The sequence below is a fragment of the Heterodontus francisci genome, chromosome 28 (genome assembly GCF_036365525.1).
Source record: "Heterodontus francisci isolate sHetFra1 chromosome 28, sHetFra1.hap1, whole genome shotgun sequence".
In the NCBI taxonomy this organism is placed as follows: domain Eukaryota; kingdom Metazoa; phylum Chordata; class Chondrichthyes; order Heterodontiformes; family Heterodontidae; genus Heterodontus; species Heterodontus francisci.
Genome location: NC_090398.1, coordinates 28276206 through 28302170, shown reverse-complemented (window position 1 = coordinate 28302170; position 25965 = coordinate 28276206). Strand labels below are relative to the sequence as shown.

Genomic DNA, 25965 nt, shown 5'->3' with positions numbered 1-25965 from the left:
ACGGAATGGTCATGGCAGGGCTTTAACTGCAGCAAGTGGGAATTTGTGGAGAACATTGTGATCTAGACAACCATATCTAACATTGTACCATTATTTAAAAAGGGAGAAAGGGATAGAGCGAGCAATTACAGGCCAGTCAGCCTAACCTCAGTGGTGCGAAAATTATTGGAAGAAATTCAGAGAGACAAGATTAATCTTCACTTTGGGAGACACAGGTTAATCAAAGAAGGTCAGCATGGATTTGATAAAGGAAGGTTGTGTCTGAGTAAGAGTCATTTACCACACAGAAGGAGGCCATTCAGCCCATTGAGTCCATGCTGGCTCTCATTGGAACTATCCAATTAGTCCCACTCCCCTGCTTGATCCCCGTAGCCCTGCAAGTTCATTTCCTTCAAGTGTCCATCCAATTTCCTTTTGAAATCACTGATTGTCTCTGCTTCCACCATCCTCGTGGGCAGTGAATTCCACGTCATTACCACTCGCTGTGTAAAAAAGGTTCTTCTCACATTCCTCCTGCATCTCTTACACAAAACCTTCAGTCTGTGTCCCTTAGTCCTTGTACATCAGTGAATGGAAACACTTTTTCTTTATCTAACTTATCTAAACCTGTCATAATCTTGTACACCTTGAGCAAATTGCCCCTCACCCCAGCATTTCCAACTTAACCTTGTAACTAAAATCCCCCATCCCTGCAAACCTTTCTGGTAAATCTCCTGTGTACCCTCTCAAGGACCCTCACATCTTTCCTCAGGTATAGTGATCAGTACTGGATAGATTAGTCTAGTTGCCAGAGCTTTATAAAGGTTCAGCATAACCTCCCTGCTTTTGTACTCTATGCCTCGAATTGTAAAGCCCATGATCCCATATGCTTTCCGAACCACCCTCTCAATAGGTCCTGCTATCTTCAAAGATCGATATGCATGCACCCCCAGGTCCCCCTGGTCTTCCACACTCTTTAGAACTGTGCTATTAAGACTATATTGTCTCACCCTATCCCTTTTGCCAAAAGACAAAATTCCATCTGCCGCTTGTCTGCCCATTCTGCTAGTATATCTATGTCCTGTTCCAGGCAGTTTAAGAGCATAAGAAATAGAAGCAGGATGAGGCCATTCAGCTCTTTGAGCCCACTCCGCCATTCAATGAGACCATGGCTGATCTACTTCTACACCATTTTCCTGCAATATCTCCGTATCCCTTGATGTTTTCAATATGTAGAAATCTATTGATCTCAATCTTGAACATACTCAATGACTGAGCCTCCACAGTCCTCCGGGGCAGAGAATTCCAAAGATTCACCACCCTCCGAGTTAAGAAATTCCTCCTCACCTCAGTCCTAAATGCCCTGTCCCTTATTCTGAGACTGTGTCCCCTAGTTTTATACTCCCCAACCAAGAGAAACATCCTTCCTGCATCTACTGTGCTGAGCCCTGTAAGAATTTTGTATATTTGAATGAGATCACCTCTCATTCTTCTAAACTCCAGAGAAACAAAGGCCCAGTCTATTTAATCTTTCCTCAGAGGACAGTCCCTCCATCCCAGGAATTTGTTTGGTGAACCTTCGTAGCACTCCCTCTATGGCAAGTATATCTTTCCTAAGGTAAGGAGACAAAAACTGGACCCAATACGGCAGGTGCGGTCTCATCTTCACTGTTTGCCACTCCGCCAAGTTTGGTGTCATCGACAAATTTTGAGATTCTATTCTATTCCAAGATCCAAGTTATTTATATATTGCAAAAAAAAAAGTGGTCCTAACACTGACCCTTGGAGAACACCACTATCTACCATTCTCCAGTCTGAAAAACAACTATTTACTGTGACTGCTGTTTTATGACTTTTTCAAATTATGTCATACAGTCATAAACATATCCCTTTAAGGCTCAAAAACCTACAGAAAAAGTGGTCCAACCATGGCTAACAAGAAGAGTTAAAGTTAGTATTAAATCAAAGGAAGAGGCTTATAATGTTGCCTAGAAGAGTAATAAGCCCGATGATTGCAGAATTCAGCAAAGGAGGACCAAGAAATTAACAAGGAAAGAGAATAGGAGAGTAGATTAGCAAGAGACATAAAAACAGATTGTAAATGTTTCTATAGGTATGTAAATAGGAAGAGATGAATGAAAGTAAATCTGGGCCCTTTAGGAGCAGAGTCAAGTGAAATTATAATGGGGAATAGGGAAATGGCAGTGACATCAAACAAATACTCTGTATCTGTCTTCATGTTAAAGAAAAAAGACTTGCATTTATATAGTGCCTTTCATGAACACCAGATGTTTCAAAAGAGGCAAAAGGTAAGTTAGCTTTTGTTACAAAGGGATTGGGGAATAAGAATAAAGGAGTCTTGGTATAATTATACAAAACATTGATGAGGTCACATCTGATCTACTGTGGGCAGTTTCGGTCTCCTTACCCAAGAAAGAAAATAGTTGCCCTAGCGGGAGTGCAAAAAATGTTCACTAGACATGTTCCTGGGATGAAGGGATTGTCTCAGGAGAGATCGAGTAGACTAGGCCTATATTCCCTGGAGTTCAGAAGCATGAGAGGTGATCTAATTGAAACATATAAAATTCACGAGGAGCTTGACAGGTTAGATGCTGAGAACATGTTTCCCTGAGTTGGAAATTGACAAAATTGAGTCTCAGGATAAGGGGTTGGCCGTATAGGACTGAGTTGAGAAATTAGCTCACTCAAAGGGTTGTGAATCTCTGAAATTCTCTATTTCAGAGAGCTGTGGATACTCAGTTGTTGAGCAAATTCAAGATGGAAGTCTAGAGATCTTTGGGTACTAAGGGAATGAAGGGATATGGGTTCGTGCGGGAAGGTGCAGTTAAAGTAGAAGTTCAGCCGTGATATTGAATGGTGGAACAGTCTTGAAGGAACAAGTGGCCTATTCCAGCTCCTATTGCTTATGTTCAGGATATTGGTTCCAACCGTGGCTATTATCTGCTTTCCCTGGCTTCGCAGAGATGCTCCCACCTGGAATGCTTCTAGCGATGAGGAATTTCAGTAATGAAGATAGATTGAAGAAGTTAGGACTGTTTTCCTTGGAGAACAGAAGGCTGAGAGGTGATTTGACAGAGGTATTCAAAATCATGTGGGGTCTGGACAGAGTAGAGAGAGAGAAACTGTTCCTCATTCGTGAAAGGATCGAGAACGAGAGGGCACAGATTTAAAGTATTTGGTAAGAGAAGCAAAAGTGACATGAGGAAAAACATTTTCACACAGCGAGTGGTTAAGGTCTGGAATGCGCTGCCTGAGTACATGGTGGAGGCAGGTTCAATTGAAGCATTCAAAAAGGAATTAGACAGTTATATGAAAAAGGAAGAATGTTCAGGGTTACAGGGAGAAGGCAGGGGTATGGAATTGAGGGAGTTGCTCTTTCAGAGAGCCAGTGCGGTCATGATGGGCTGGATGGCCAACTCCTGTGCTGTAGCAATTCTGTGATTCTTCCCACTGACACCAGGGACGAAACTTACCATTCTGGACCTGCTCAGGGTTGTCGAAGAGTCTGTCTATTCCACTGACTATAGAATCTCCCACCACTATCACTCTCCTGTGCCCCACCTGCTTCTCACCCTGACCCCACTCGGGGTGACCTCCTGCTTCCTCGTGCCACACTGTTACTCAAGAAGACCTTTCTCTGAGTCACTGATCTTGATTTTTTGACACTTCCAGGGCCAGGATCAGAGGTGGACAGGTGTTCAGAACAGCCCCGCTGACTGGCTGACGTGCCAGTTCCCCAGCTCCATCCCAGCCTCAAGCCATGTGCGCGGAGATGGGGTGGTTGATGGGGGGGGAAAACGTGTGGCAGGGCAACCACCTCCCCCACTACTCCCCGCCCCCCGGGCATGTGGTGGGTAGCCGATACGGCTCACTGAGAGCCTATTGAAGCCAATTAAAGGAAACCAACTGGGATTTTCCAGTTGGCCTCCACATCCCCGCAGGTAGCTGGGGCCAGTTTAACTGCTTGGAGATGGCCTCTCAGCAGCAGACCAGGAGGGCTAGTGCTCGAGGCAAGCATACAGACCCTCCCTGTCTATTCAGGTGCAGATGCACCAACACTGCTAGCCTGGCTGCAAGATCCATTTTCTTTTTAAAATTTAAGTTTTAAAAAGATGAGGATAGAGAGGGTGCCTCCATTTTGAAGCACCCTCTCCCTTACTTACCATCTATTTCAGCCTGTTACTCCTTTCAAGCTGAAAAGCCTCTGATGAAGCTGGAGGGCCTAAGGGCCTGCCTGCCACCCTTAACTGGACGGCGAGCCTGTCCTCTGGCCATTAGTTGGCCGGCACAAATCAGGGCTTGTGACTGTTTTCCAACTGCACCCCATCGCCCGCCCCGTGGGCGGGTTCGGGACCCAGAAACTGTCTCGACTTCTATTTCCCACTCCCGGAGGGAAAATTCTGCCCACTATCTCCATTCACCTTACAGTCCCCAATACCAGGTATCTACTAGACAGTTCCTGTGCTCAGGGATCTGTCCACCTGTCAATATGATGCCCCTCTAGATGCTCACTCACTCAGTCCCTGTCCTGTTCCCTCTTCCTGTGTGAGCTGCAGGTTCTTGCCCAAGACCTGGACACCTTTGTCAGGACAGAAAGTATATTTGACGTATTTTGTGAACCTACCTGTGTCCATTCTCATCCTTGTTGAAGATGTTGGATCTTCTCCCCCGTTTGAACCTTCAGCCATGTTGGTGACAGGCGTTCTCAGATTCTGATATTCTGTAATAAATACAATATTAATAGGAAGGTTACACAGAAATATGAAATTGAGAGGTAGAACGTTGTCTTGTTAAACATGATATCAGTCCCATGTCCCCCATCAGTACAATAGCTGTCAGCTCTGGGATCGAGCATTTCCCGAGTGTTCTGATCAACTCTCCACATCAGGTATAACACTGACAGCTGCCCAGTGAAATCCAGTGAGTCCTACTGATCTCCACAATCCAGTTCAGACAGGCTCCCATCGGCCGAGACTCTGCACTGGGAGAACCCATTAGTAAGATTAACTCATACAGTGCAGGATAAAGTCAGACTTATTCCTGAGATAGAGAATATTCTGCAGGGTAATGTGGAGTGGGTGACAATTGATGAACTAAAAGATCTTTAGTTCCGTTTTATTCAGTATGACAGTATTTTATTCTTTTTATATTTACAGATTTTCATTTAATATTTTTGACTTGTTGAGTTGAGATGTTTGAATTGGTTCTGATGAAGGGTCATTGACCTGAAATGTTAACTCTGCTTCTCTCTCCACAGATGATGCCAGATCTGCTGAGTATTTCCAGCATTTCTTGTTTTTATTTCAGCCTGGAATATATTCCATGACCCACAGCCTTCACTGCTCTCTGGAGAACAGAATTCCAAAGATTGAAAACCCTTTGAGGGAAGAAATTCCTCCTCATCTGTCTGAAATGGGAGACCCCTTATTTTGAAACTGTGCCCCCTAGATCTAGACTCTCCCACAAAGGGTAACATTCTCTCAGCAACGACCCTATCAAGCCCCCGCAGAATCTTATACATTTCAATCAGATCACATCACATTCTTCTGAACTCCAGTGAGTATAGGCCCAACCTTCTCAACCTTTCCTCATAAGACAACTCCTGCATCCCAGGAATCAGCCTAGTGAACCTTCTCTGAACTGCTTCAAGTATACCTCTCCTTTAAGTAAGAAGTCAAAGCTGTAGAGTACTCTAGATGCGGACTCGCCAAAGCCCTGTACAGTTGTAGCAAGGCTTCCTACCTTTATACTCCATCCCCCTTGCATTAAAGACCAACACATTCCATTTGCCTTCCTAATTACTTTCTTTACCTGCAAGCTGACTTTTAGTGATTCATGTACAAGGACACCCAGATCCCTCTGTACCACAGTATCTGCAGTCTCTCTCCATGTTAACAATCTGCTTTTCTATTCCTCCTGAAGTGGACAACCTCACATTTTCCCACATTATACTCCATCTGCCAAATTTTGCCACTCACTTCACCTGTATCTCTCTGCAGACACTGTGTTCTTCTCACAACTTGCTTTTCTACCTATATTTGTATCGTCTGCAAATTTGGCTACATTACACTCAGTCCCTTCGTCTAAGTCATTAAAACAGATCTTAAGTAGTTGAGGCCTCAGCACTGATCCCTGATCAATCCACTAGTTACAGTTTGCCAACATGAAAATGCCCCATTTATCCCAACTCTCTTGTTCCCTGTCAGTTAGCCAATCCTTCATCCACACTAATATATTACCCCGAACACCAGGAGCTCTTGTGTAGTATCCTTTTAGATGGAACCTTATCGAATGCCTTTTGGAAATCCAAATATACTACATCTGCTGGTTCCCCTTTATCTACCCTGCCTGCCTGCTTGTTACATCCTCAAAGAACTCCAATAAATTTGTCACACATGGTTCCCCTTTCATAAAGCCAGGTTGGCTCTGCTCATCATGATTTTCTAAATATTCTGCTAATATTCCTTTAATAATGCATTCTAGCATTTTCCCAATGACAGATGTTAGGCTGGTTTTCCAACAGGCTGGGATCTTTCCAGAATCTAGGGAATTTTGGAAGATTGCATCCAATGCATCCACTATCTCTGCAGCCACTTCCTTTAAGACAATAGTTTGCAGGCCATCAGGTCCAGGGGACTTGTCAGTCTTTAGTCCCATTAGTTTTCCTAATACTTTTCCTCTTGTGATATTTGATTGTTTTAACTTCCTCCCTCTCTTTTGCCTCTTGTTTTTTGTTATTCTTGGGATGCTTTTAATGTCTTCTACTGTGAAGACAGATACAAAAGACTTGTTCAAACTCTGCCATTTCCTTGTTTCACATTATTAACTTCCCAGTCTCATTCTCCAAAGGACCAATGTTCACGTTAGCTCCCCAGCGCAAAGGGGTATAATACGTGCGTTTGCTGATAGGGAGTATGATGACAATGATGACTTTAATCGGGCTGACTTGGCCAATAAGTCCAGTAAGTACCATGACGATGGTTACAGTCCTTGGGATGACAACCCCCCACCCCCACCTAACCTCCAATCGAGCCTTCGGCCCCCACCCTGGCCTTACCTATGGCTCATTAATAACTGAGGGGGTCAGAGGGCTCCATGACTAGGTTTATGGCAGAGTAACATAAAAAAGACTATGTTTCAATGAAATTTCAAGTGAATAAAAACAAGTTACTGCGTCTTTTGATTCTAATGTGTGAATGTTGGAAGCTTCCACGAATGAAATGCATGACCTTGGGATGTGCAGCTTGTGTTTTGTAGAACTGACAGTCGTTAACTCTTTGTTGTCTGGCCTCAACGATGAAAGCACGAGTCTGTTATTTGTCATTTTTGTTTTACACGTGTATATTTTGTGGGAACTTGAGTCATGTTGTGGTTGTGAACTATTTGAACCTGTGTGTTCCTTGGTATTGGGCCAGGGAATTTGACACAGATTTTGGTACTTTGTATTTATAACCCATGACAGGAATCAAATTTTCTAAGCTGTTTGGAACTGAATGAGTGTGAAAAGTGATTGTTGATCATTTCAATTTAAGATTGTGCACCCAAGAATTGAATATAAAATTGAATTATATTTTAAGTTAAAGTTTTTATTTTTATTTTAAAATTGGTTTTACATCTGTGAAAAGGCAATGAACAATTTTCTGAGAGATAAGCTTCAGCCTTGAAGGTCTGAAGAGGTCTGGCAGAAATCCAATTTGAAATTTAAAACACTGCTTTAATTGGAGTTCCAGTTTAAAATCTATTCTTTTATTTGCAGTTTAAATTAAAGACATGTTTTACTGACTGTTTTAAGTAGCAAATGTCAGGAATTGGATATTGGTTTAAGGGAGAGAAGAATAAACAAAGATCTGGGAAAGATTCTGTTTGTTGAAAGTTTTTTTTAAAAAGAAACTGGTGTTAAATCTTTTGTTTGAAGAATGTTAAATAACTTTTTCTTTAGTTTTTGGTTTTATTACAGTCATTTGAAAAGGCGCCTGAAGGAAGAACAGAAAAAAAGACGTCATTTAAGTATCTTTTAAAAAAAAAAGCACGTGCTATTCTGTTCTGTGTGTAGTTAATAAGTATTCTAAGTTAATAAGTCTGAGTTAAGTTTATATTATAAAGGTGAACTGACCTGTTAAGTTAAGAAAACTGCAAATTTCATTTGTGGCCACAATGAACTTTCGAGTTTATTATGTCAAGTTTTGGGGAGTCTTTAATTCCGAACATGAGGCTCGCTCATATTACATTGGCAGTTTTGATTTTTAAATATTTATTGCAGTGAATTGGAATTTGGAATCATCTTTGTTGTAAAAAAAAAAATCCTTGGATTAGAAACCTTTCACAAAAGATGCTAAAAGTTTGCAAACAATTGGAGTTTAATCTAAAACGCTGCCTTTCCTGATGGAGATGCTTTCCTTTTAAGTTGATACTGTTACTAATGATTTTGTTGTTTTCAAACCCTAAGGATATCAAAAAAAACAGTTGAAAATGGAGTGTAGTTCTCTTCGATCAAAAAAAAAGGTTACGTAGTGTGATGCAGCTGAGAAGGTTTTGCTCCACCCCCTTGAAGACAAGCAAAAAAATTAACTCTGCTGCAGCTATTAGTCATAAAGTCGTGCAGCATAGAAACAGGCCCTTCGGCCCACCGCGTCCATGCCAACCATAATCCCCATCTATGCTAATCCCACCTGCCTGCATGAATTCCATATCCCTCTATGCCTTGCTCATTCAAGTACCTGTCCAGATGCCTCTTAAATGTTGCTACTGTTCCTGCCTCCACCACCTCCTCAGGCAGCTCATTCCAGATACCCACTATTCTTTGTGTGAAAAATGTACCCCTTTGATTCCCTTGACACGTCCTCCCTCTCACCTTAAATCTATGCCCTCTTGTTTTAGTCACCCCTACCATGGGAAACAGACTCAGGCTATCTACCCTATCTATGCCTCTCATAATTTTATATACTTCTATCATGTCCCCGCTCAGCCTCTTTCGCTCCAGGGAAAACAGACCCAGCCTATCCAATCTCTCTTTATATATAAAAGAAGCCCTCCAAACCAGGCAACATCCTTGCGAATCTTTTCTGCACCCTCTCTAGCTTAATCACATCTTTCCTGTAGTGCGTCGACCAGAACTGCACACAGTATTCCAAATGCGGCCTAACCAACATTATGTACAACTGTAACATGATGTCCCAACTCTTGTACTCAATGCCTCGGCCGATGAAGGCAAGCATGCCATACGCCTTCTTCACCACCCTGTCTACCTGTTTTGCCACTTTCAGGGAACTATGTACTTGCACCCCAAGGTCTGTCTGCTCAACAACACTCCCCAGGGCCCTGCCATTCCCTGTATATGTCCTGCCCTGGTTTAACTTCCCAAAATGCATCATTTCATACTTGTCTGCATTAAATTCCATTTGCCAATCCCTTGCCCACTTTCCCAGTTGATCTATATCCTGTTGTAACCCTTAGACAATCTTCTTCACTGTCCACTATATCACCAACTTTGGTGTCTTCTGCAAACTTACTAATCATGCCCCCTGCATTCACATCCAAGTCATTAATATACATGACAGACCACAGAGGACCCAGCACCGATCCCTGTGGCACACCACCGGTCACCAGCCTCCAATCTGAAAAAACAACCCTCCACTACCACTCTCTGCCTCCTATCACCAAGCCAATTTTGTATCCAATTGGCTAGCTCACCCTGGATCCCATGTGTTCGAACCTTCCGGACCAGCCTACCATGCGGGACCTTGTCAAAGGCCTTGCGAAAGTCCATGTAGAAAACATTCACCGCCCTGCCCTCATCAATCCTCTTGGTCACTTCCTCAAAAAACTCAATCAAATTCGTGAGACATGATTTCCCACGCACAAAGCCATGCTGACTATCCCTAATCAGACCTTGCCTTTCCAAATGCATATAAATCCTGTCTCTCAGAATCCCTTCCAATAACTTTCCCACCACTGATGTAAGACTCACCAGCCTGTAGTTCCCTGGCTTATCCCTGCTACCCTTCTTCAATAAAGGCACAACATTAGCTATCCTCCAGTCTTCCAGTACCTCACCCGTGGCTAATGATGATACAAAAATCTCTGCCTGGGCCCCAGTAATCTCCTCCCTTGCTTCCCATAGCATCCTAGGATACACCTGGTCAGGCCCTGGGGATTTATCCACCTTAATGTGCTTCAAAACCTCCAAATTTGTAATGTTGATATGCTCCAGGATATCGCTGTTCCCTCCCTTGAACTCACTAGCTTCCATGACCATCTCCACGGTAAATACAGACGAGAAGTATTCATTTAAGAACTCGCCCATTTCCCGTGGCTCCACACATAGATTACCACACTGATCCTTAAGGGGACCTACTCTCTACCTAGCTACCCTTTTACTCTTAATATACTTATAGAATCTTTTAGGATTCTCCTTTATCTTAACTGCCAGGGAAAACTCATGGCCCCTTTTCGCCCTCCTAATTTCCTTATTAAGTGTACTCCTACATCCCTTATACTCCTCAAGGGACTCGCTTGATCCCAGCTGCCTATACCCGACATATGCCTCCTTCTTTGTCCTGACCAGGCCCTCAATATCCCTCGTCAACCAAGGTTCCCTAAACTTGCCAGCCTTGCCCTTCAATCTAACAGGAATATGCTGGCCCTGAACTCTTCCTATCTCACTTTTAAAAGTTTCCCACTTGCCAGACGTCCCTTCACCTGTAAACAGCCTCTCCCATTCAACTTTTTAAGAGATCCTGTCTGATGCCATCGAAATTAGCCTTCCCCCAATTTAGGACTTCAACTTGAGGACCAGTCCTATCCTTTTCCATAACTATCTTGAAGCTAATAGAGTTATGGTCACTAGTCCCAAAGTGCTCCCCCACTGACACATCAACCACCTGCCCAGCCTCATTTCTTAAGAGGAGGTCGAGTGTAGCCCCTTCTCTAGTAGGGCGATCCACATACTGCTTCAGAAAACTATCCTGGACACACTTAACAAATTCTTCCCCATCTGATCCCTTAGCACTAAGGCAGTCCCAGTCAATATTAGGAAAATTAAAATCACCTACTATGACAACCCTATAATTCCTACACCTATTCTGCATCTATCCGACACCTATGCTCCTCCAATATTGTTTTTCCATTTACTCCACCACACAATTTTTGCATTGCTGAGAGTAAAATTTATATATATTGGACATTATTAAATCTTAAATTTCTAAATTGACAAGATATAATTGGATAAATTAACCCATTGGGCTCAGGAGCAGAGCCACAATGTATTCTTTTCGTTTTTTTTAAGCAGGTGATGGTAGGTTCCAAGGCCACATGAGAACTGATGCCACAGCAGGAGATCTGGCAGCTTGAAGAATTTAAGATCTTAACTGCAGACATCAAATGTCACAGAATCTTTATCAATGAGACAAAGTGCTTGAGAGAGAGAGATCGTTGCAAGCACTTCTGTCTTTAAATGTAAAAAAAAATGCAACACCACCAAGTCTAGGCATAAGAAATTGGAATCGATAAACAAAATGTAATTGATATGAGTGGTTATTTAAAGCACTCAAAGGGAAATTTATCTGACATTTAAAGAGGACAATCAAAGTTGGAGAAAACAAAAAAAAACTAAAACTGTCTAACTGGTTTACTGTGTTGGACATCAGCAATGGGTTCTGGTCCATACTGCTGGCACAAGAGTGTCAATATAAATTTGCGTTTACGTTCCAGGGACAACAATACACCTGGACGTGTCTCCCTCAGGGATTTCATAATAGTCCATCGATATTCCACCAGCAGTTGGCACAGAGTAAGGAGGAGCTCCTTCGACTTCTCTGGAAGGACTGGTGAGACTACTGGAAGATCATGCTCACACTATTAATGATATCATAGAAAAGGTAAAGGAGATCCATGACATTTCAAACAATGAAAGTGTTTGTAGTACAAATGGTTCATGGATGTTAGAACAAACTCAGGAAAGTTAGAGGCAAACTGATGCAGGACAGGTACCAGAATTAATGAATGATCAATGTAGAACATAGAACAGTACAGCACAGTACAGGCCCTTCGGCCCACGATGTTGTGCCGAATCTTTAACCTACTCTAAGATCAAACTACCTACATACCCTTCATTCTACTATCATCCATGTACCTATCCAAGAGTCGCTTAAATGTCCCGAATGTATCTGCTTCTACTCCCACCGCTGGCAGTGCATTCCACGCAACCACCAATCTCTGTGTAAAGAACCTACCTCTGACATCTCCCCGAAACCTTCCTCCAATCATCTTAAAATTATGCCCCCTGGTGATAGCCCTTTCCGCCCTGGGAAAAAGTCTCTGGCTATCCACTTTATCTATGCCTCTCATCATCTTGTACACCTCTATCAACTCACCTCTCATCCTTCTTCGCTCCAATGAGAAAAGCCCTAGCTCCCTCAACCTTTCTTCATAAGACATGCCCTCCAGTCCAGGCAGCATCCTGGTAAATCTCCTCTGCACCCTCTCTAAAGCTTCCACATCCTTCCGATAATGAGGCGACCAGAACTGAACACAATATTCCAAGTGTGGTCTAACCAGGGCTTTATGGAGCTGCAGCATTACCTCGCGGTTCTTAAACTCAATCCCCCTGTTAATGAAAGCCAACACACCATACGCCTTCTTAACAACCCTATCAACTTGGGTGGCAACTTTGAGGGATCTATGGACGTGGACCCCAAGATCCCTCTGTTCCTCCACACTGCCAAGAATCCTCTCTTTCAGCCTGTATTCTGCATTCAAATTCGACCTTCCAAAATGAATCACTTCACACTTTTCCAGGTTGGACTCCATCTGCCACTTCTCAGCCCAGCTCTGCATCCTGTCAATGTCCCGTTGCAACCTACAACAGCCCTCCACACTATTCACAACTCCATCAACCTTAGTGTCATCGGCAAACTTACTAACCCAGCCTTCCACTTCCTCATCCGTCATTTACAAAAATCACAAAGAGCAGAGGTCCCAGAGCAGATCCCTGCGGAACACCATTGGTCACCGAGCTCCAGGCTGAAGTCTATCTACTACCATCCTCTGTCTTCTATGGGACAGCCAATTCTGTATCCAGACAGCCAACTTTCCCTGTATCCCATGCCTCCTTACTTTCTGAATGAGCCTACCATGGGGAACCTTATCAAACGCCTTGCTAAAATCCATATACACCACATCCACTGCTCTTCCTTCATCAATGTGTTTTGTCACATCCTCAAAGAATTCAATAAGGCTTGTGAGGCATGACCTGCCCCTCACAAAGCCATGCCGACTATCTCTAATCAAACTATGCTTTTCCAAATAATCATAAATCCTGGCTCTCAGAATCCTCTCCAATAATTTGCCCACCACCGACGTAAGACTGACTGGTCTGTAATTCCCAGGGTTATCCCTATTCCCTTTCTTGAACAAGGGAATAACATTTGCCACCCTCTAACCATCTGGTACTACTCCAGTGGACAGTGAGGACGCAAAGATCATCGCCAAAGGCGCGGCAATCTCTTCCCTCTCTTCCCTTAATATCCTTGGGTATATCCCGTCTGGCCCCGGGGACTTATCTATCCTCATGTCTTTCAAAATTTCCAGCACATCCTCCTTCTTAACATCAACCTGTTCGAGCATATCAGCCTGTTTCACGCTGTCCTCACAAATGACAAGGTCCCTCTCACTCGTGAACACTGAAGCAAAGTATTCATTAAGGACCTCCCCTACCTCCTCCGGCTTCAGGCACAAGTTCCCTCCACTATCCCTGATCGGCCCTACCCTCACTCTGGCCATTCTCTTGTTCCTCACATAAGTGTAGAACGCCTTGGGATTTTCCTTAATCCTACCCGCCAAGACTTTTTCATGTCCCCTTCTAGCTCTCCTAAGTCCATTCTTCAGTTCCTTCCTGGCTACCTTGTTACCCTCTGGAGCCCTGTCTGATCCTTGCTTCCTCAACCTTAAGTAAGCTTCCTTCTTCCTCTTGACTAGCCGTTCCACATCTCTTGTCATTCAAGGTTCCTTCACCCTAACATCCCTTCCTTGCCTCATCGGGACAAACCTATCCAGCAGTCGCAGCAAGTGCTCCCTCAACAACCTCCACATTTCTGTGGTGCATTTCCCTGAGAACATCTGTTCCCAATTTAAGCTCCCCAGTTCCTGCCTAATAGCATTGTAATTCCCCCTCCCCCAATTAAATATTTTCCCATCCCGTCTGCTCCTATCCCTCTCCATGACTATCGTAAAGGTCAGGGAGTTGTGATCACTATCACCGAAATGCTCTCCCACCGAGAGATCTGCCACCTAGCCTGGTTCGTTGCCAAGCACCAAATCCAACATCGCCTCCCCTCTAGTCGGTCTATCTACATATTGGGTCAGGAAACCTTCCTGGACACACCTGACAAAAGCTGCTCCATCCAAACTATTTGCACTAAGGAGGTTCCAATCAATATTAGGGAAGTTGAAGTCAGCCATGACAACAACCCTGTTACTTCTGCACCTTTCCAAAATCTGCCTCCCAATCTGTTCCTCCGTGTCTCTGTTGCTATTGGGGGGTCTATAGAAAACTCCCAGTAAAGTGACTGCTCCTTTCCTGTTTCTGACTTCCACCCATACTGACTCAGTAGACAAACCTTCCTCGACGACCTCCCTTTCTGCAGCTGTGATACTATCCCTGATTAGCAATGCCACTCACCCAACTCTTTTACCTCCCTCCCTGTTCCTTTTGAAACATCTAAACCACGGACTTTAAAAATGAAATTGCGACGGTATTATGTTTGCACAAGTGATTATGTAATAATAGTGATGTTTAAATTGTGCTTTCATTTACATTACACTGCTTATGCTTTGACAATGAAATTGTAATTGTACAAGTGTACTACCCAAGAGGCATGGAGTGTGATCCCTTGGGCACAGCCCTGCAGGATCAAAGGTGGGGGGGGGGGGGGTGGGGGGAGGGGATGTAGACCCAGTAAAAGCACATATAGCAAAAACACATGAGAACTTAGTAGAAACAAAGGGGCTAGTCACACAACAATGAACAGTGCTTTTAAGCATAAGGGGGCTGGGTAGAAAGGGGCCACAATACACAGATGGCTGAGGAATTGTAGACAGTATAGAAAAGACATATTGATGATCCCAGACACTGTCCTTGCACATACCAGATAAAAGGTGTCATCATGGACACAAGATATGATTAGACTCATAGTAGATAATGGAAACTGTAAAGTGTTGACCAGGTTCTCACTGAGCCAAATAAGGAATTACCGTTAATAATAAAAGCAAAATACTGCGGATGCTGGAAATCTGAAACATAAACAAGAAATGCTGGAACCACTCAGCAGGTCTGGCAGCATCTGTGGAAAGAGAAGCAGAGTTAACGTTTTGGGTCAGTGACCCTTCTTCGGAATTACCATTATGTCATTATGTCAGACCCATATGAGTAAGGACGAGGGGAGGGTCTTGGAAGCAAGATTTAACCTCTGACTGAAACTGGGAAAGGCCCGAGAATCCCAGGGAAGAACACTCGAGAAGATACCCCTGAGCCAAGGGCTCAGAGAACAGAAGAGCAGCGGCAAGTCCAAGACTGATCACCTCGTGCCTTGGCGAGTAGTATATTGTGCACGTAGTGAGTGCTTGTACTTTGATGATTCTTGATACTGTGCAAGTGAGTGAGAGCTTGTATTTGATGATTTAGTGTGTGAATAAAATATTGATATACCTTTCACCAATCGGATTCCGTGAATTCTTTAAGAGTAAGTGCATATTAGGCACAACAGCTGAAAGCTGGATCAGTTGATTACTGAAGAAGCACACAAGGTGGCAAGGACACAGAATGTACTCTGGATGGGGGACTTCAACGTCCATCACCAAGAGTGGCATGGTAGCACCATTACTGACCGAGGTAGCCAAGTCTTAAAGGACATATTTGCTCGACAGGGTCTGTGGCAGGACCTAATGGAGACAAGAGGGAAAAACCTACTTCACCTCATCCTCACCAATTTACCTGCCGCAGATGTATCTGTCCATGATAGTACTGGTAGGAGTGACCACCGCACAGTCCTTGTGGAGACAAAGTCCCGTCTTCACATTGAGGATAGCCTCCATCGTGTTGTGTGGCATTGCCACCATGCTAACTGGGATAGATTTCGAATAGATCAAGCAATGCAAAACTGGGCATCCATGAGGCACTGTGGGCCATCAGCGGCAGCAGAATTGTATTCAACCACAATCTGTAACCTCATGGCCCAGCACATCCCCCACTCTACCATTACCATCAAGCCGGGGGATCAACCCTGGTTCAATGAAGAGTGCAGGAGGGCATGCCAGGAGCAGGACCAGGCATATCTAAAAATGAGGTGTCAACCTGGTGAAGCTACAACCCAGGACTACTTGCATGCCAAATAGAAGCGGCATGCGAAAGACAGAGCTAAGTGATGCCACAACCAACGGATCAGGTCTAAGCTCTGCAGTCCTGCCACATCCAGTTGTGAAAGGTGGTGGACGATTAAACAACTAACTGGAGGAGGTGGCTCCACAAATATCCCCATCCTCAATGATGGGGGAGTCCAGCCCATCAGTGCAAAAGCTGAAGCATTTGCAACAATCCTCAACACTAGAAGTGCTGAGTTGATGATCCATCTCGGTCTTCTGAGGTCCCCACCATCACAGATGCCAGTTTTCAGTCAATTCGATTCACTCCACATGATATCAAGAAATAGCTGCAGGCACTGGATATTGCAAAGGCTATGGGCCCCGACAACATTCCTGCAATGGTACTGAGGACCTGTGCTCCAAAACTTGCCGCATCCCTAGCCAAACTGTTCCAGTACAGCTACAACACTGGCATCCATCCGACAATGTGAAAAATTGCCCAGGTATGTCCTGTACACAAAAGGCAGGACAAATCCAATCCAGCCAATTACCGCCCCATCAGTCCACTCTCAATCATCAGCAATGTGCTGGTAGGGGGCATTGACAGTGCCATCAAGCGGTGCTCACTCAGCAATAACCTGCTCACTGACCTTCACTGTGGGTTCCGCCAGGGCCACTCAGCTCCTGACCTCATTACAGCCTTAGCTCAAACATGAACAAAAGAGCTGAACTCAAGAGATGAGGTGAGAGTGACTGCCCTTGAGATCAAGGCAGCATTTGATCAAGTATGGTCAAGTAGGGTGGCACAGTGGCGCAGTGGTTAGCACCGCAGCCTCACAGCTCCAGGGACCCGGGTTCGATTCCTGGTACTGCCTGTGTGGAGTTTGCAAGTTCTCCCTGTGTCTGCGTGGGTTTTCTCCGGTTGCTCCGGTTTCCTCCCACAAGCCAAAAGACTTGCAGGTTGATAGGTAAATTGGCCATTATAAATTGTCACTAGTATAGGTAGGTGGTAGGGAAATATAGGAACAGGTGGGGATGTTTGGTAGGAATATGGGATTAGTGTAGGATTAGTATAAATGGGTGGTTGATGTTCGGCACAGACTCGGTGGGCCGAAGAGCCTGTTTCAGTGCTGTATCTCTAATCTAATCTAATCTAATCTAAAAAAGGAGTCCTGGCAAAACTGCAGTGAATGGGAATCGGGGGAAAACCCTCCACTAGCTGGAGTCGTACCTAGTGGAAAGGAAGATGGTTGTGGTTGTTGAAAGTCAAACATCTCAGCTCCAGGAAATCACTCCAGGGAGTTCCTCAGCCCAACCATCTTCAGCTGCTTCACCAATGACCTTACCTCCATCATAAAGGTCAGAAGTGCAGATGTTCACTGATGATTGCACAATGTTCAGCATCATTTGTGACTTCTTGGATACTGAAGCAATCTGTGTCCATATGCAGCTGGACCTGGGCTGATAAGTGGCAAGTAACATTCGCACAACACATTGCCAGGCAATGACCATCTCCAACAAGACAGAATCTAACCATCTCCCCTAGACATTCAATGGCATCACCATCACTGAATCCCCCACTATCGAGATCCTAGGGGTCATCATTGACCAGAAACCGAACTGGACCAGCCATAAGAACCGTGGCTACAAGAGCAGGTTAGAGACTTGGAATTCTGCGGCGAGTAACTGACCTCCTGACTCCCCAAAGCCTGTCCACCATCTACAAGGCAGAACTCAGGAGTGTGATAGAATACTCTCCACTTGCCTGGATGGGTGCAGCTCCAACAACACTCAAGAAGCTCGACACCATCCAGGACAAAGCAGCCTGCTTGATAGCGTGCCAATCTACCATCTTCAACATTCGCTCCCTCCACCACCGACGCACAGTAGTGGCAGTGTGTAGCATCTATAAGATGCACTGCTGCAAGTCACCAAGGATCCTTCAACAGCACCTTCCAAACCCACGACCTCTCCACTTCGAAGGACAAGGGCAGCCGATGCATGGGAACACCACCACCTGCAAATTCCCCTCCAAGTCACACACCATCCTGACTTGGAACTATATTGCCATTCCTTCAGTCACTGCATCAAAACCCTGGAACTCTTTCCAACAGCACTGTGGGTGTACCTACCTCACATGGACTGCAGCGATTCAAGAAGGAAGCTCACCACCACCTTCTCAAGGGAAACTCGGGATGGGAAATAAATGCTGGCCTCGTCAGCGACACCCACATCCCATGAAAGAATAATTAAAGACAGGGCGGGACCTGGGTTGAACTGCACAACTATCTTCAGCTGCTTCACTGACCTTCCCTCCATCATATGATCAGAAGTGGGGATGCTTGCCGATTGTTGCACAGTATTCAGTTCCATTTCTAACTCCTCAGATACCGAAGCAGCTGCAGCAAGATCTGGTGCAGGCTGATAAGTGACAAGTAACATTCATGCCACACAAGTTCCAGGCAATGACCATCTCCAACAAAAGATAATCTAACCATCACCCCTTGACGATCAACGGCATTAGCATCGCTGAATCCTCCATTATGGGAGGATTGGAACATGATCGCTGTTCCTACATTGATGGTGGGGAAAAATCCTGAACACCTTCTCAAACAGCACTGTTGGTGTAACAACACCACATGGAGTGCAGCAGTTCAAGAAAGTGGCTCACTACCACCTTCTCAAGGGGAATTAAGGACAATGAACAAATGCTGACCTTGCCAGCAGCACTCACATGCCATGATTGAATTTAAAAAAAAAGAAAGATGATTCAAGACCATCCGCATCTCCTCACATACTGAAGCCATCTGTGTCCATGTGCAGCTGCACCTGGACAACATTCAGGCTTGGGCTGAGAAGTGGCAACTAACATTCTCGCCACCCAAGTGTCAGGCAATGACCATCTCCAACAAGAGAGAATCTAACCACCTCGCCTTGACATTCAATGGCATTACCATCGCTGAATACCCCACTATCAACATGCTGGGGGTTACCATCGACCAGAGGTGAACTGGAAGCAGCCACTTAAATTCAGTGGCTACAAAAGCAGGTCAGTGGCTGGGAACTGTGCAGTGAGTAGCCCACCTCCCAACTCCCAAAGCCTGTCCATCGTCTAGAGGCACAGTCAGGAGTGGATGGGTGCAGCTCCAACAACACTCAAGAAGCTAGACACCATCCAGGACAAAGCTTCCCACTTGATTAACACCCCAGCCACCATCTTAAACATTCACTCCCTCCACCACTGACAGTGACAGCAGTGTGTACCATCCACAAGATGCACTGCAGCAACTTGCCAAGCCTCCTTCAACAGCACCTTCCAAACCCCTGATGTCTACCACCTAGAAGGACAAAGGCAGCAGTTACATGGGGACATCACAACCTGCAAGTTCCCCTCAAAGCCTCACACCATTTGACTTTTTTTTTTAAATTCATTCATGGGATGTGGGCGTCACTGGCTATGCCAACAATTATTGCCAATCCCTACTTGCCCTTGAGAAGGTGGTGGTGAGCTGCCTTCTTGAACCGCTGCAGTCCATGTGAGGTAGGTACACCCACAATGCTGTTAGGAAGGGAGTTCCAGGATTTTGACCCAGCGACAGTGAAGGAACGGCGATATAGTTCCAAGTCAGGATGGTGTGTGACTTGGAGGGGAACTTGCAGATGGTGGTGTTCCCATTCATTTGCTGCTCCTGTCCTTCGAGGTGGTAGAGGTCGCAGGTTTGGAAGGTGCCATCGAAGGAGGCTTGGCAAGACTTGGAGCTATATTGCTGTTCCTTCACTGATGTTGGGTCAACAACCTGGAACTCCCTCCCTATCTGCACTGTTGATGGAACTGCACCACATGGACTGCAGCAGTTCAAGAAGACAGCTCACCACCACCTTCTCAAGGGCAATCAGGGATGGGCAACAAACGTTGGCCTAGCCAGTGACGCCCACTTCCCATGAATCAAATTTTTAAAAACCTGACATGGCAGCACTCCCTCAGTCATCCCAGATTATGTGCTCAACTCCTTCGCAATGCCATTGAATGTAAAGGGGAGATGGTTAGATTCTCTCTTTTTGGAGATGGTGATTGCCTGCCACTTATGTGATATGAAGTTACTTGCCACTTATCAGCCCAAGTCTGGATATCATCCAGGTCTTGCTGCATTTCTACACGGACTGCTTCAGTATCTGAGGAGTCGCGAATGAACACTGTGCAATCATCAGTGAACATCCCCACTTCTGACCTTATGATTGAAGGAAGGTCTTTGATGAAGCAGCTGAAGATGGTTGGGCCGAAGACACTACCCTGAGGAACTCCTGCAGTGATGTCCTCCGGCTCAGATGATTGACCTCCAACAACCACAGCCATCTTCCTTTGCGCGAGGTATGACTCCAACCAGCAGAGAGTTTTCCCCCTGTTTCCCATTGACTTCAGTTTTGCTAGGGCTCCTTGATGCCATACTCCGTCAAATGCTGCCTTGATGTCAAGGGCAGTCACTCTCCCCTCACCTCTTGAGTTCATCTTTTTTGTCCATGTTTGAACCAAGGCCAGGAGCTGAGTGGCCCTGGCAGAACCCAAACTGAGCATCACTAAGCAGGCTATTGGTAAGCAACTGCTTGATGGCACTGTCAACAACACCTTCCATCACTTTACTGATGATTGAGAGTAGACTGATGGGACAGTAATTGCCTGGATTGGATTTGCCCTGCTTTTTGTGTACAGGACATACCTGGGCAATTTTCGACACTGCCGGAAAGATGCCACTGTTGTAGCTGTACTGGAACAGCTGGGCTAGGGGCGCGGTAAGCAATCTGGTAAGATTACCCAACAGCTACATGTATCAGAATGTTTCAACCTATTTCCCAGTATCGCTTACTCATGAAAACCCCTCACACAATCACAGTTCTATTGTTGTATTTCATTTGACCCTTGGTAAAAGGATGATTGATACGACACTAGGATGTACCTGTAGTTTTTTTAATGTACAACAGGTTCCCATGTTTGCAGTGATCAATGTTGCAAGAAGACATAACTGCGGCTTTCGGTATCGCATCATTCCTGAACCCTACAGTTATCACTACAGCATAATCCTTTTCCTCTGCAGTTACCAATCTATTGCAATTCCTCAAGCCTATTGTTAGTGTTATATTACAATTCTACACATCTTTAGTTATCAGGACCAGATTCCCTTTATGCAGTGTCTTAATCACAGTAAAACATCTCAAGTTGCTTCAAAGGATTGTTGCTAAACAGCGTTTGGCACCCAGCCATATAAGGAAATATTAGCAGAGCTGACCAAAAGCTTGTTTATCAGAGTAGAGCTTAATGACCAGCTTAAAGGTGCAGGTTTAAACAGGGAATTCCAGAGCTTTGGGCCTCGGCTGCTGAAGGAATGGCAGCCAATGCTAGAGCTGTTCAAGAGGGTGGAATTGAAGGAGTGCAGATGTCTCGGAGGGTTGTTCAGCTGGAAGTTGTTACAGAGATAGGGAGGGGCAAGGTCATGGAGGGATTTGACAACAAAAATGAGAATTCTGACATCAAGATGAAGCTGTACCAGGAGATAATGTTGGTCACTGAACACAGAGGTGATGGGGTGATCGGGACTTGCTGGGAGTTAGGATTCAGGCAGCAGACTGTTAGATGAGCTCAAATTTATGCAGAATCCAGGGTGTGACGCCAGCCAGGAAGGCAATGGAATAGCCGAGTTCAGAGTTAACAAAGGCATGGATGAGGTTTTCAGCAGCAGGGGTTGAGGTGGGGGTAGAGGCAGGTGAGGTTATGGAGGTGGAACTAGCGTACTTGGTGATGGAGTGAACATGATGTTGGAATCTCATCTCAGGGTCATATATGATGTCAGTTAACAAATTGCAATTCTCCCTGACTGGGTTTACAGTTATATTGCAATTATACATATCTTCATCAAGAAACTGCACACTTTCAATGTTTGCAGTTATCAATATATTCCATTATAACTATAATTGTTTGAGAATGATTAATTTATTCTGTTAGTGATGGGCCATTCTGATCAATGAGACTGGTCTGTGCAACGTGATCAGTGAATTAAACATGATCTTTTCAGTTCAGTTTTTCCTTTTGATTTGTTACCAGATCAGAGCAATTTTAATATTGTGATCTAATGTTGATGCAAGTTCAGCCCAACCTAGAAAACAGACACGTTCCCATCAGCTGGACTCTGCTTCAGCTGGAGTAACCTCTTCAATCAAATCCATTACTCAAAAATACACATAACATTCACTCGTGACCAGGTGTTTCGAGACAAAAACTGATCTCACTTCACAATTCATTGCATGGCTTCCTGCTGGATAATTATGTTTTTTTTAAATCTGTTCTTGGACCGTGAGCATTGCTGGCCAGGCAATGAATGTATTGTCCATCCCTGATTGCCCTTGAGAAGGTGGTGGTGAGCTGCCTTCTTACACCACTGCAGTCGTGAGCAGGAGGTACACCCACAGTGCTGTAGAGATATTTACCCCGATTCCCAATTGTTTGAATATTATACTGGTTCCTTGATGTCGCACTTGATCAAATGCTCCAGCACTACAGGCGGGTTGCTGTCAGGGCCCACAGCCTTTGCTGTATCCAGTGCATTCAGCTGTTCCTTGGTATTATGTGGAGCGAATCTAACCGGCTGAAGATTAGAATCCGTGATACCGGGGATCTCAGGAGGAGGCCGAGATGGATCATTCACTCGTCACTTCAGGGTGAAGACGGTAACAAATGCTTCAGCTTTGCTTTTTACATTGAGCTGTTAAGATCCACCATAATTGAGGATGGGATGGTTTCATGATCATCAATGATACCAGGTTTTCATTCTAGATTTGTTAATTATTGAATTTAAATTCCTCCAGCTGCCGCGGTTGTGTTTGAACTGATGTCTTCGGAGCATTAGTTAGACTCCCCCAGTCTCATTCTCACCATTTCCTGCCTTACCTTGTAACCTTTCTGTACAGTCTACAGGACCAGTGTTTCTCAGAGTAAATGGGACTTTCTCTTACCTTTTCCCCCAGTCAATCTATCGAAGCTTTTTCAATGGGAAGGGTTCTCTCTGGTTGGTGCTCTCACAATCCTGTGCTGGTTCACCTGCTGTTGTATCTCACTCTACAGATCCTCAGTCCAGCTGTGGACCTTTCTCATCACGATAATTTACCAAGAAATCTATAACACAACCACAGAAAATGAGAATAATATTGAAGCTGTGAGGTACAAAACCAATTTGCTCATATCCAAAACTCAGTCTCCAGGAACGCCAGCAAATCCTCAGAGTTTCTGGCAGAAATGTACCGCTTCCACTCCGTGTATTAGACAATCCTCCCCGGGTTACACACTGTCAGATCACACTGGGTCCATCCTCACCGGGTTACACACTGTCTGATCACACTGGGTCCATCCTCCCCGGGTTATACACTGTCTGATCACACTGGATCCATCCTCCCCGGGTTATACACTGTCTGATCACACTGGGTCCATCCTCCCCGGGTTACACACTGTCTGATCACACTGGGTCCATCATCCCCGGGTTACACACTGTCTGATCACACTGGGTCCATCCTCCCCGGGTTATACACTGTCTGATCACACTGGATCCATCCTCCCCGGGTTATACACTGTCTGATCACACTGGGTCCATCCTCCCCGGGTTATACACTGTCTGATCTCACTGGGTCCATCCTCCCCGGGTTACACACTGTCTGATCTCACTGGGTCCATCTTCCCCGGGTAATACACTGTCAGATCACACTGGGTCCATCCTCCCCGGGTTACACACTGTCTGATCACACTGGGTCCATCCTCCCCGGGTTACACACTGTCTGATCTCACTGGGTCCATCCTCCCCGGGTTACACACTGTCTGATCTCACTGGGTCCATCTTCCCCGGGTTATACACTGTCTGATCACACTGGGTCCATCCTCCCCGGGTTACACACTGTCTGATCACACTGGGTCCATCCTCCCCGGGTTACACACTGTCTGATCACACTGAGTCCAGACTCCCCGGGTTATACACTGTCTGATCACACTGGGTCCAGACTCCCCGGGTTACACACTGTCTGATCTCACTGGGGTCCATCCTCCCCGGGTTACATACTGTCTGATCACACTGGGTCCATCCTCCCCGGGTTACACACTGTCTGATCACACTCGGACCATCCTCCCCGGGTTACACACTGTCTGACCACACTGGGTCCAGACTCCCCGGGTTACACACTGTCTGATCTCACTGGGGTCCATCCTCCCAGGGTTACATACTGTCTGATCACACTGGGTCCATCTTCCCCGGGTTACACAATGTCTGATCACACGGGGTCCATCCCCCCTGGGTTATTCACTGTCAGATCACACTGGGTCCATCCTCCCCGGGTAAAACACTGTCTGATCACACTGGGTCCATCCTCCCCGGGTTACACACTGTCTGATCACACTGCGTCCATCCTCCCCGGGTTACACACTGTCTAATCTCACTGGGTCCATCCTCCCCGGGTTACACAATGTCTGATCACACGGGATCCATCCTCCCCGGGTTACACACTGCCTGATCACACTGGGTCCATCTTCCCCGGGTTACACAATGTCTGATCACAAGCGGTCCATCCCCCCCAGGTTATTCACTGTCTGATCACACTGGGTCCATCCTCCCCGGGTTACACACTGTCTGTTCTCACTGGGTCCATTCTCACCAGGTTACACAGTGTCTGATCTCACTGGGATCCATCCTCCCCGGGTTACACACTGTCTGATCACACTGGGTCCATCCTCCCCGGGCTATTCACTGTCTGATCACACTGGGTCCATCCTCCTCAGGTGACACACTGTCTGATCTCACTGGGTCCATCCTCCCAGGGTTATTCACTGTGAGATCTCATTGGCTCCATCCTCCACGGGTTACACACTGTCTGATCACACTGGGTCCATCCTACCCGGGTTACACACTGTCTGATCTCACTGGTTCCATCCACCCCGGGTTACACACTGTCTGATCACACTAGGTGCATCCTCCCCGGGTTACACACTGTCTGATGACACTGGCTCCATCCTCCCCGGGTTGCACAATGTCTGATCACACTGGGTCCATCCTCCCCGGGTTGCACACTGTCTGATCACACTGGGTCCATCCTCCCCGGGTTACACAATGTCTGATCTCACTAGGTCCATCCTCCCGGGTTACACACTGTCTGATCTCACTGGCTCCATCCTCCCCGGGTTGCACAATGTCTGATCACATTGGGTCCATCCTCCCCGGGTTACACACTGTCTGATCACACGGGGTCCATCCTCCCCGGGTTATACAATGTCTGATCACACTGGGACCACTCTCCGGGTGACACACTGTCTGATCACACTGGGTCCATCCTCCCCGGGTTACACACTGTCTGATCTCACTGGGTCCATCCTCCCCGGGTTATTCACTGTGAGATCTCACTGGCTCCATCCTCCACGGGTTACACACTGTCTGATCACACTGGGTCCATCCTCCCCGGGTTACACACTGTCTGATCACACTGCGTCCATCCTCCCCGGGTTACACACTGTCTGATCTCACTGGGTCCATCCTCCCCGGGTTACACAATGTCTGTTCACAAGCGGTCCATCCCCTCCAGGTTATT

The 25965-nt window shown here is 45.7% G+C and overlaps 1 protein-coding gene and 1 pseudogene across 2 annotated transcripts in view; one reads left to right on the top strand and one right to left on the bottom strand.

Moving 5' to 3' along the window:
* The window catches only part of LOC137385162 (NACHT, LRR and PYD domains-containing protein 3-like), a 133308-nt gene that overhangs the window by 32153 nt on the left and 75190 nt on the right, over positions 1-25965 (bottom strand). For both annotated transcript variants that reach the window (XM_068060129.1, XM_068060127.1), the window contains exons 2-3: positions 23359-23518; positions 4625-4720 (exon numbers count right to left, since the gene is read on the bottom strand). In XM_068060129.1, coding sequence (XP_067916230.1) covers positions 4625-4688 — 64 coding nt within the window. In that variant the 5' untranslated portion in view covers positions 4689-4720; positions 23359-23518. The remainder of the gene's footprint in view (positions 1-4624; positions 4721-23358; positions 23519-25965) is intronic.
* Positions 21843-25965, top strand: part of LOC137345172 (uncharacterized) — an 86219-nt pseudogene continuing 82096 nt past the window's right edge.